General features: G+C 38.8%; 1 protein-coding gene across 3 annotated transcripts in view; it reads left to right on the forward strand.

Annotated features, from left to right (window-relative positions):
• The first annotated feature begins 469 nt into the window (after positions 1-469).
• skp1 (S-phase kinase associated protein 1) overlaps positions 470-12,477 on the forward strand; it is a 49,115-nt gene continuing 37,107 nt past the window's right edge. For 2 of the 3 annotated variants that reach the window (XM_062970365.1, XM_008104762.2), the window contains exons 1-3: positions 470-737; positions 4,317-4,413; positions 10,864-10,937. In XM_062970365.1, coding sequence (XP_062826435.1) covers positions 4,317-4,413; positions 10,864-10,937 — 171 coding nt within the window. In that variant the 5' untranslated portion in view covers positions 470-737. The remainder of the gene's footprint in view (positions 738-4,316; positions 4,414-10,863; positions 10,938-12,477) is intronic. The other variant, XM_003217394.4, reaches the window with a different exon arrangement.

Below are 12,477 nucleotides of genomic sequence, written 5' to 3' on the forward strand. Positions count from 1 at the left end.
AAAGGCTCTCTAGCTACTATGCTGTATATATTGATGCTGGTTGATTAGTTATTGATCTTATGCAACTACATGGACATTGTATGATTGCAGAACTGTTTATATTTCAACTATACAATCAAGAGTAAAGTTTCCTTTGTTCATTTAAATTCCTCTGCCTGGTCTGAGTCTTTTGCACATGGTGTTATCTGGATGCTACTGATTCCGCTGCTATACTCTCACCTGGCAACATCGAGTAAACCCACGTGCTCCCTGCCCAAATGAGGGGCAACAGCCACAGGACCAAGCAAGCGAGCTCGCGGATATCAGCGTGGACCTGACGTTTATGACGCGCGCCGGAGTATCCGCCAATGCGAGGCAACGGTTTCCTTGGGAGCGTTTGTTTCCTACGTAGGACGCCTCGGATTCTGCCTCAAGGACCCCAAAGAGGTGAAGGGCTTCTGTCTCTCCCGTGCTTTTCCAGCGCCTGCCTCTTTTTTTCGGGAAACAGTACATCTGGAAGTGTCCGGCTCTCCCCTTTCTTCCCGTCTTCCGCTCTCCTCGTCTTTTGTCTTGCTTCTCCTCAGCGCAGGCTCTTCCATTAGGCGCCTACTCTTCGGAGGCGAAGGGGGCGGAGTCGGCGGCTGGGCCCCGCCCCCAGGACTATAAAAGGTGTGCGGCGGCGCGCGACCTCAGCGCGCTCGGGTTGAGTGTCGAGGCGGGTGGAGCTACGAGGCGTTGCTGCCGCAGCTGCGTTCACGGTGAGCGAGGCCCAGGCCGAGGCCTAGCTTGGCCTGGGAGTAGGCCTCAATCCACAGGGCTTTGGCTTAGGGAAGGTGGGGAGCAGAATAGACGGTGGAGGGAGGCCTGGCGAGGCGAGGGCCTCCGCGCAGGTGGTTGCTAAGGGAGAGGCCTCCCCTTCAGCCCGACGCGGGACGCCTCCGACGGACAGGAGGAAGGGAAAGGGGAAAGGAAGGAAGAAGGGTGATTTAGGAGCTTTGCCGGAATTCCTTTCCCTTCTCCACCTCGGCCTTCTCAGCTTTCTTGTCCTTTTTCTGGGACCCCAGAGAAGAATGTGCTCTTGCCTCCCATCTTCTCGCTTTCTATCAAGGGAAGTGCGTGCGCGTACAGAATATCTTGCTCTATTTGTGATCAGCTCCCTTTCAGTAGCATCGTAAAATGGCTCAAAGAGAGGCAGCTTCGCTTCTTCGCCAGTGATGTAATCCCTGCCCAGTATTTCCGTGAAGGGGTTGAGTCCTGAGTTTTCCTTGCTTTGTGTAGCTGGGAAGATTCAGGGCCAACCAAGTATGTTATTGCCAGGAGTACAGTCTTGTTTACTACAGAGAATACTTGTGTAGTCACTTTAAGCCTATAATCTGGAACTGCTTAACATTTTTTATTTTTTTTAAATGGCAAGAGTTTTAATTTAAAAAAACCATGGCATTGCGTTCAGTCAGTGATACATAAATAAACAGAATTGTAATAGGTTGCTGTGAGTTTTTCGGGCACTATGGCCATGTTCCAGAAGCATTCTCTCCTGACGTTTCACCCACATCTGTGACAAGCATCAGAGGTTGTGAAGTTTGTTGGAAACTAGTCAAGTGGGTTTACAGTGTTCCCTCACATTCCAGGACCACCCGCAATAAGTGAAGTACGGACACTATTTATTCTATGTGGAGGAGAGCAAACCACAGACCACTTACTACAATGCAGTCTGTACTTTATTTTAGCAGTTGCAGTATACAGTACACCAGCAGAGAAGAAGAATGGAAGCTAAATAACCCCTTTTTATTTCCGACCCTTCCCTACCCTACCCCCTCTCTCTATATTTCTCCCTTTCCAAACACTAAAAACCCGTGAAACAGCGAAGGAGCGAAAAATGAACTGCGAAGTAGCGAGGGAACACTGTATATAACTGTGGAAATTCCAGGATGGGACAAAGAACTCTTGTCTGCTGGAGGTGTGTGAATGTTTCAGTTGGCCACCTTGATTAGCATCGAATAACCTGGCAGCTTCAAAGCCTGGCTGTTTCAGTCTGGAACAGTTAACACTTCCCAACAAAGGAGTCCCCCAGGCAGGAAACAGTCAGACTTTGAAGCTGCAAGGCTTTTCAGTGCTAATCAAGATGGCCAATTGAAACATTCACACTTGCCTCAGACAGACAAGAGTTCTTTCTCCCACCCTGAACATTCCACAGATACATAAACACCACTTTGCTAGTTATCAACACCTCATAAACTCTGAGAATGCCTGCCATAGATGTGGGAAAAACATCAGGAGATAATGCTTCTGGAACATGGCCATACAGCCTGGAAAACTCACAGCAACCCAGTGATTCCAGCCATGAAAGCCTGTGACAACACAAAATTTTAATAATTTACATTTACCAATGAGGTAGTTGGTTGGATTGAGAGTTAGTTGTTTAGAATCATTCCATCTGGATCAGTTATTGTAAACATTACTATTGGGTTCAGTGTGTCCTCTTGACAAGAGTCTGCACACAGTCAGGTTTCAATGTATTTGTTAGTTGTTATGCCACCTTTCTCTCCATGGCAAAACGGTACACATGACACAATACAATTAAAAACAAAGCAATTAAAATGTGAATATAATCTTAAAAATATTTTGTGTAATGGAACATATATATAGTAAAATGCAATTAAAACTTCATTAAAAAGCTCCACAGTTTTTAAGACTGACTGATTTGTTCACTGGCATAATCATTGTGTGACTAGGTCAGTGATTTCTGGTTCCTAAAGTGTATTCGACTTCGAATCCCAGCAGCCGCAGCACCTTGGCCAGTAGTCAGAGGTTCTGGCAGCTGAAGTCCAAAGCACCAGGAGGACTGGAGTTCGGGAATCACTGGTAGATGTTTACAGATATTGAAATCAGAATTTTTTAAGAAGTTGAATATTTTACATCTATTAGTTTCAAAACATTTATCTGTAAAAAGAGGCCTGTAAAATATCAGTTGGCAAATGTCCTTTGACAAAGGCTATGGGAGGTATTTACTCTTATGACATGAACCCAATACATTCCTCTACAAAAATAGTAATGTTCTTGTAATGCTCAGTATTTGAGGAAATACTTTTTATCACAGGCTAGAAATAATTATGATCCAACATTTGGTGCATAATTTGTGCATGTCTTCAGTATTTTTAAAAAGTCACTTTAATTAGGAGTTTCAGAACTTCTAGATATCCTGCAAAGTATATAAGCAAAAGTCTGTTTTAGAACCAGTCAGATTATAGAAATATTAACAAATTATAGAAATTCAAATTATGATGCAGCATTATCTGATGCTGAGAAAAATACGCATTACGTTGTTTAAAACTGCAGATTCATATCTTGGATGATTGCCTAGTACAAAATCAAGATGACTGGAGTCGAGAGTTTTTGCCAGGAATCAAATGTTTGCAAACGTACCCAAATAGTTCTTTGATTCCTGTCACTCAAGCATTATTTATTTGAAGGTGACTAATCCATAGTGCAGGTAACATTGGACTGCTTAAAGTGTACTATGCAGGCATCAGTGTGTCACAGATAAGTCAGGTAGAGAAAACCAATTTGTGTTCCTATAGTGATTATTTTGTTCAAACCTAAAATGAAGTTTTGAAATAAAACTATCTGCAATATTATCTAAATATACCTACTTTATTCTAGTACATTCTGTAGATATTGTATGGAGCACAGAATAAGCAGAACCCAATGTAAAATTATTTTAAAATATTTTAGTCATTAATTCAATAGATGACTTAGCAACGATTGCTATGGTCAGCTCTGTAGCTGCACTTTGGGGATACAGTAGAGTCTCACTTATCCAACACTCGCTTATCCAACGTTCTGGATTATCCAACGCATTTTTGTAGTCAATGTTTTCAATACATCATGATATTTTGGTGCTAAATTCATAAATACAGTAATTACTACATAGCATTACTGAGCATTGAACTACTTTTTCTGTCAAATTTGTTGTATAACATGATGTTTTGGTGCTTAATTTGTAAAATCATAACCTAATTTGATGTTTAATAGGCTTGTCCTTAATCCCTTCTTATTATCCAACATATCCGCTTATCCAACGTTCTGCTGGCCCGTTTACATTGGATAAGTGAGACTCTACTGTAATATTGCTCTGCTTTTCAGAGGTATGAAGATTATTGTACATGGTGTCAAGAGTACTTCAAAATGCTATGTGTGTAGCAACATTGGAAAATCTCAGTTTACCCTCAATTTTAAATCTCTTGTACTTGACATATCAGTATTTCAGTAAATGTGAAGCAGGACTAACATGTAAGCTTATGCCACTAAGAGTATCGGCTATTATTTCCCTTTTATAGATGCCTTCAATTAAACTGCAGAGTTCTGATGGAGAAATATTTGAAGTTGATGTTGAAATTGCAAAGCAGTCTGTAACCATAAAGACCATGTTGGAAGGTAAGAACATTGTGATGATACTTGATGCAATGGAAATAAGTGGTTCAGAAATTATCACAGTAGAAATAGATTAATTCCTAAGTTGTGGTGAAGTACTATTGAAATTGTAACTGAAAGATTGTGATGTATAGTATATAAATATGTATATAGTATATTAGTAAACTGCTAACTTCTTTCAAATAGGTATTGTTAATATTGTGTATATACATGTATACTGCTGTTCTTCAGTATTCACAGATTTGCATCCACTTGATTCAACCAGCCATTGGCCACCATATTTGCCAGCTATTGTGCATTGGATGCAGTGAGCTTTTGTTCATGAAAGTTTATGTCATAATTAATGTCTTAGTTTTCAGGATGTTAACAATCCTTTTTCTGTTTAAGCTTATAGGCTGAATTCTGCTGGACTACTTATGCTAAAACTGAAAGAGAAGTTGATAGTAGCAAAAAGAATAAGTCTTCTTCAATGATCGCAATGAGAAAAGAAGCAGCAAGTAACAGCAGTGGTAACAAGAGAAGTAGGTTGTTGGGACAGGTGGATGGCTACTCCAGCACACCCACCTTGCCTCAGTGTATGTCAACGCACGTCAGTTATTCAAGGAATAGGTGACTCAGACCCAACTGCTGCCTCTTGTTGCTACTACTGCCCTGCTGAGTATCAGAAACTCATGGTTGTTTTGCCACCATAGAATCCAGACTCAGGCACTATAGTAAGGTATAGCGTTTTCCTGCAGTTTTCCTATGACTGTCGGTAAGGTAAAACCTTGTTCCAAGTGAGAATAAACATTAGCCTTAAAGCCTTTGCTTCAGTTCATAGAATCACAGAGTTGGAAAACTCCTGCCATGCAGCAAAGCACAATCAAAGCACTCCTCACAGATGGTCATCCAGCTTCTGTTTAAAAGCTTCTAAAGAGCTTCCACCACACTCGAAGGCAGAGAGTTCCACTGCGGAACAGCTCTTATGGTCAGGAAGTTCTTCCTAATGTTCAGATGGAATGTCCTTTGTTGCAATTTGAACCCATTGCTCCAAGTCCTAGTCTCCAGGGCAGCACTTGGAGTAATGGGTTCAAATGGGTTCTTGATACCTTGCTCTTTCCCTTTATGTATATCATACATTTGTTTTCTTTACTATCATAGTTAGAATTTTTAGCAGGTAATATGCTTAGGCCACATACTCTTACAACACACTGTATTAAAAAAATCAAGTAAGGTGCACACAAAATGTGACTATTCAGTAAGAAGCGTAGATTGTGAGGAATTGTTGAAAAGTTCCACCATGTGCATTCAGTGTAGTGAAATGTTAAAGTAATATTGATCTTTAATGCTATATTTGTAATGCCATTTAAAGGTAACCTTTCTGGACTTTTATACTATTTACTTGAATCTAGTGCACCATTGAATCTAATGTGCACCTTAATTTTCAAGACCCTGAAACCAAAAACTAGTCATTTAGCCAAAAAAAGATATTCATTAGAATAGTATAAATACGGTATTTTTGCTGCCCTCTCATAAATATGATAGCTCAATGAATTTCATAAGGTTTTCTTAGGCAAGACGGTTCTTTCTCTCAACCATGGGTCCTATGAATGGATTGAGGGAATAATTTCAGCAGTTGCGTGGTAATTCAGGCTTTAGCACAGCAGGTTAAACCACCAGCTGCAGTAAATCTTACCAGTTGAAAGGTTGATAGTTCAAAGCCCGGGTCAGGGTGAGTTCTTGGTCTTTAGCCGAGCTTCTGCCTACCTAGCAGTTTGAAAGCAAAATGTGAGTAGGTAAATAGGTACCGCTTAAAAGTGGGGAGGAATTTTAAGGCACCCATAGGGAAATGCCAGTAAAATGCTGGCAATTCAATCAATTCAATCAATATAATCAAACAAAGCTCTTTGGCAGGGAGATAGAGCGACAGCACCCCTCCCCCCCGGCCCTTCAATGGCCGGAACCGAGCACAAGCCTCCAAGATGCTGAAGATGGGAAAAACCTATATATACCTCTATGTACAATTTTCTGTCTTGTCCGTATATAAATGGTATTGAAAGTTTGCCGCATACGTATGTATGTATGTTCTGTGATCCGCTCTGAGTCCCCTTTGGGGTGAGAAGGGCGGAATATATATACTGTAAATAAAATTCTCACCCATTACTCAGTTCCAAAGTTGACAGTAAACCTGGGTTCTTTAACCTCTGTCTGGCCAGGACACCCAAAGCAGTCTTTGTCCATACAGAACCAGGGCAGAAAAGGGAGACAAAAAATTTGCTTTGCTCCTTTGTGATTGATATAAGATAAAGTGCCAGAACTAAAAAGCAGCCAAACTAATGTGCTCCACTTCCTTCTCTTGAAGGAAGTTTCTTTGGTATATTAAAGCACGCCAGTGTGAGACACCACAGGCCTGGCTGCAGTTTTGGTTGGGGCCCTAAGGTTAGTAAAGTGGTGAACCCCTTACCAATTTACATTATTTTAGAACCAAAACGTTCAAGGCTTGGGAGTTCCTTCCCTTTGATAATTTTATTTTCTAATTTGGGAAGCCCTAGAAATTTTTGCTGTGCTTTTGTGGATGAAGACAGGTTAAAATTTATAAAATTCAGAATGGTTTGTTAAAATACACAATCAAACATTCTTTCTGTGCAATGAATTTGGTTTTATTAATGTCAGGACAGATGGGGGAATATTTATTCACGGGACACATATTTTATGTAACACAAAGATATGACTACCATTGTGTAGTCATTTTCAACCTTTAAAGTAAAAGTGCCAGAATGACTTCTATTTGTACATTATTCTGACAATTTATTGTTCCCAAATTGAATTCTCAAAAGGATTTCTCAGAAGCAATCCATAATCTGGAACCTAAGCAGTTTGAATGATCAATAATATATCCAGTCAGAGCTGGAGAGCAGTAGCTTGAACAGAAGGTTGTTCATAGAAGCCACTAAAACTAGATGACATATGTGCTTGCCAATACCAGAGTCATGACATTTTTGTGTTTAACTGGGATTGGAAAAGTACACACACGTGAAAATGTAGTGAGGATATTTTAACTAGTGTAGTTTTTCAATATTTGAGCTTGTAAATATAACATAGTGATGGATACCCACTAGCCCCGTTCTGTTTATTTTTTGAGCCTTTGTAAAGTGAGAAATGTTTTGAGGGGGAATTTCATTGAATAGCTAGAATTAACAATCTTTGGAATCAGTTAAATTTTGCAGGATTAAGACTTAATTCTGATCACCAGCAAATGAAAAAGTACTGTAGAATTTAACCAGATGGTCTGTATATAAAGCAAACTGTTTATAATCCTTGGAAATGAAGCTTGAAAATTCTTTAAAGGCTGCTTCCTAGAATTTTTCAAATCTTCGTTTATATGGTGGTATTTTTTATGAAGAACTTGTTATTTTTATATCGATTTAGTGTTTGTTTTGCCTGGTGAATCAAATTGGTCAGACATAAAATAGTGAAAATAATCAGGAATAGGGGAATGCCTGTTTTACATTTGTTTTTATGTGTTAATTGTATTGTTTTTATTTTATTGTTGCCACCTTGGTGCCTATATTAGATATTAGGTATTTCTAATGCTCTTAATCTAGCCAGATGAATATGATGTTTGAAAGCACTGTTGAATAGCTTTCTGTTCATAGTAGAATGTTAGTGTGTTGCTCTTTTAGGCTAATCTGTATTTAGGCTCAGTACAACGGACATAATGGTACAGCATGGATAGCCATATTGATGTAAACTCAGAGCCCTTCCAGACAGGCTCTGTTTCTCAGCATCCGATCCCAAGTTTTCTGCCTTAAACTGCCAGATAATCTGGGATAAATAGAAAACCTAAGATCAGATCCTGGGATATAGGACCTGTTTGGAAGGGCCCTCAGTCATGTTTCTAAAATTATAAACTGCTTGGCGGCAAGCTTCAGAATTGTTATATTTACATCATAAAGACATGTTCCCTATGTAGATGTAATGCAGCTATTTTGCCTTGATTAAATAGGTACTCTGATATTATAGAAAGACACTTTTTAAGAGGAGTCATGTTTTGAATTAGTTTATTCTGCATTAAAACTAGGCTCCACTGAGATTAAAACTATTTTTCCGTGTGAGATGATAAGACTGTTCTTTAGGTTTCTCCTCAACATTTGCTTTTGAAACTCTATAGTGGGGATATCTGTAGCAGTGGATTCCGAAATTTGAAGGAGGTTGGAGTAGATAACCTCTGAAATCACAGTGAGATCTCATGCTCCCATGAACTGGCACTTGCATTTCCTCTCCATGTAAACAGCGAAAGACCGAGGGTTCATGTTCTCTCCTTATGAATATAAGTTTGTGTTTCTCTGGGGGGGGGGGGTATAATGGGCATTGTTGAATGCACCTCTGTTGCTGCTCACATGTAAAAAGGATGTTAAGACTCTTTGTCTTCCTTTTTGGCCTTTTATGTTTTAGTTGGTATGGTTTTTGTTATCCAAGGGCTTGTAAGGGTCAGGAGATTCCTTTGGGCTATTATATGATGCTGCCATTTGAGTTATATTGAATTCTTACGTGAGGTATGTGTCCCATCTTGAGTGGGGAAGATGACCAGAGGAATTGATATTTGTTTACAGTTTAAGTTACATTGAGTTTAGTGGTGCTTATATTTCGCAACGTCCATAGGAGTGACAGGATGATGACATTTAGTTCTGGCAACACATGCTTTCCAGGATAGCAATAATCAGAAGCTGAAACTGTTTACCTAATTGGTTTGTCGCCTTTGACAGTTGAGGACAATGTTCATGAAGAAAGTTTTGCCAGGGGGTAGCATATTTTACTGTAGCTACTGCTAAATGAATAGAAAAAAAGCTTTGCGAAGCAATTGCTGAAAACTAGATGTGTAATTGGTGAGGTACAGCAGTAGTTTTTTTTCTTCTCTTTAGAGCAAAAAAAAAAAAAAAGTAGCACGAAAACTAAACAACATGAACTGTAATCTTATTACTTTCCATGACACAGATACTTACTTCCATGTAAAAAGATGTATGATCAGGCTGCTTGGTTTTGCAAGGAGACTTTACCAGCCAAAACACAGCAGCAGGCCCCCTGTGTTAATTGTTCAAGCAATACAAAGTGTTGTAAGTTGTCTGAAGAGAATCCGCTTATACTTTATTGGGGTGATGTGGAATGAGATGCTGAATACCTCCTTGCACAATGCCTTGACTGCACAACAAGCTCAACTGCAGATCAGGTGATAATTATGCACCCTATAGATATTGTGCAGCCACAGAATGGGGAAGACCAGGTTAGTAATTCTGGCAGAGCTTTATACTTTGCTGCATTACAGTTGGATGTCAACCAATGTCTATTGCAGCAAAAAAAACCCAAGTCTTTTAGCACATCAAGTACCTTAGTTTCCGGTGTGATAAAGCTTTCATTAACTGCAATCCTTTTTTTTCCAGATGTAAGGTATAATGTAAAATTTCATTGTTTGAAGTCTTTGGGAAAATGTATTTATTACTCTTGCTTAGTGTAAATATGCAAATCAGTATTAAATGCACAAATAAAATGAACTAAAATACAACATGTTCTTATTGAGTACCATAGATTTAATATTTGTATATTTTTAAATTATCTGTCTAGAGATAAAAACAAATTACTAACAGTAATCATATAGGTTTATGGAGTTGAAAGAGGCCACAAGGACAATCCAGTCTAACCCTCTGCCATGCAGGAAAATACAATCAAACAATCTCCGATAGATGACCATCCCCCATCTTTAAAACCGCTAGAGAAGGTGACTCCACCACACTCTGAGACAGCATATTCCACTGCCAAACAGCGCTTACTGCCAGGAGGTTCTTCCTAATGTTTAGATGGAATTTCTAAATTTCTGTCTTTTCTGCAATTTGAATCTGTTGCTCCATGTCTTAATCTTTAGAGTAGTAGAAAACAAGCTTTCTCTATCTTTATTATGGCATCTTAACAAATGTTTAAATAATAATAATAATAATAATAATAATAATAATAATAATAAATCTTTATTTATATCCTGCTTTTCTCCCAAAGCGCTTTGGGACCCAAAGTGGCTTACAACATATTAAAATCACATAAACAACAATCAGAATACATCAATAATATAAGCATAATAGAATAAACAAATTAAATAAAACAATTACAATATAAATTCAAAATATGAGTATAATGTCACTGGTTCCCACGTGGACCAAAAGGAAGAAGTAGTAGTCAGTGGGCTTGAGGAGTTCTTTGCCCCAGGGAGATAGCACCCCCTTCGGGTCATTCTGCCAGTCCCACAAACCATTGCTTCCGTTCTCCTCAGCAGGGAGTCTCTTTTACATAAACCTTTGGTGGAAATTACCTTTAAATTAAAATATAGGTAAGTGTAAATCATGAACTGGGTCTCAGTACCATCTGCATTTCAGTGGAATAAAATGCAAGTGTTCACACTTATCTAAATTTGATTCTTTCTATTCCCAGATTTGGGGATGGATGATGAAGGAGATGACGATCCTGTTCCTCTTCCAAATGTTAATGCAGCCATATTAAAAAAGGTAAATTGTTGAAAGTATTCCATTGTTGGTGACTGACTTATACAGTATTAGCTTTCAAACTGTTAATGTTCAGTATAGATCTCTTTTTCTTCAAATTTCTTATATACACAGCAGAATTTTCCATTGCATAGGATACAATTTGGATATTATATTCCAGTGGATCATTACTTCAGGTTAAGGATGGATGAATCTGTTAGGCTTTTATATCCCTCATATTCTGTTTTTTCATTGTTCATTCTCTGCTTTTTCTGCATTAGATTTGCAAGTTATTTTTTGGTCCACACAAAGATTTTTGAGTATTCATGTACATATTTTAAAGGTAATGTTTTCCTGTATCTTTTCAAAACTACACATTGTACATAAGGTTTTTTCTTTAAAATTAACTTAAAATAATTCTAACCATGTGCAGATTACAAACATCAGAAAAATATAGATTTGTGATCAAAATGAATTTCATTTAGTGCAGTAGGTTTAGGAAGTGTAGACTGGATTTCCCATCTACTCCTAATTTAAGTAAAATATAGCTGATATATGCTACTTCAGAAAAAATAAAGTGGTCTGAGTATTTCTAGAATCGGAGTTTAGCATATGACTTTCATTTCTTCGTTGGCACGGACATAGAACATATAATAATATAATAATTTTATAAACCTGCATTATTTCCCATCTGATGTCCTTGACAACTTGGGCATATAGATGTTTCAGGATTTAATTAGCCCTGTCCTGGATAACAGCTAAGTTTTAGATAAGACATTTTTCTCAGGTTTTTTTTGTTCCTCTGTTTTTTATATTTGTGTCCATTCCCACATGAACCTTGCCATTGCTCTGTCATACACAGTATGCACTGATCCGCTTTGTGCCTTCCTCCTCAAGGATGGAGTCCTCTCCTCCTTGCAAGATTTTTGTACTTCTTTATATGTTTGGGTTTCACTGAAGCTGCTAACTCCTCGCATGGCATATAATATTGGAACTGAGGTCCCTTCCAAACTGCCAGATAATCCAGGTTATCAAAGCAGAAAATCCATGTTATCTGATTTGAAGTGAATTATCTTGGGGCCCTTCCAGACAGGCCCTATATCCCAGGATCCGATCCCAGGTTTTCTGCTTTAAACTGGATTATATGAGTCTGCACTGCTAGATAATCTGGGATAAACAGAAAACCTGGGATCAGATCTTGGGATTTAGGGCCTTTCTGGAAGGGCCCTTACTCTACACCAGTGGTTCCTAACCTTTGGGCCTTCTGGTGTTTTGGACTTCAGCTCCCACAGTTCCTAACAGCTAGTAAGCTGGCTGGGATTTCTGGGAGTTGAAGTCTAAAACACCTGGAGGCCCAAAGGTTGGGAACCACTGCTCTACACTGTCATAATCCAGTTCAAAGCAGACAATGTAGATTTTATACAGCTGTGTAGAAGGGGCCTGAGAGATGAATGCCTAAAATCTCTTTCGTAGCACATGCAAATTTGTGCTTTTTGTGTTTTTTTCAGCTCTTGCCCTCCTGAGAGTCTAGTACTGAGAATTGTAGCAGGTAGAATTCTTGATA

The sequence above is a fragment of the Anolis carolinensis genome, chromosome 2, assembly GCF_035594765.1.
Source record: "Anolis carolinensis isolate JA03-04 chromosome 2, rAnoCar3.1.pri, whole genome shotgun sequence".
Classification (NCBI taxonomy): domain Eukaryota; kingdom Metazoa; phylum Chordata; class Lepidosauria; order Squamata; family Dactyloidae; genus Anolis; species Anolis carolinensis.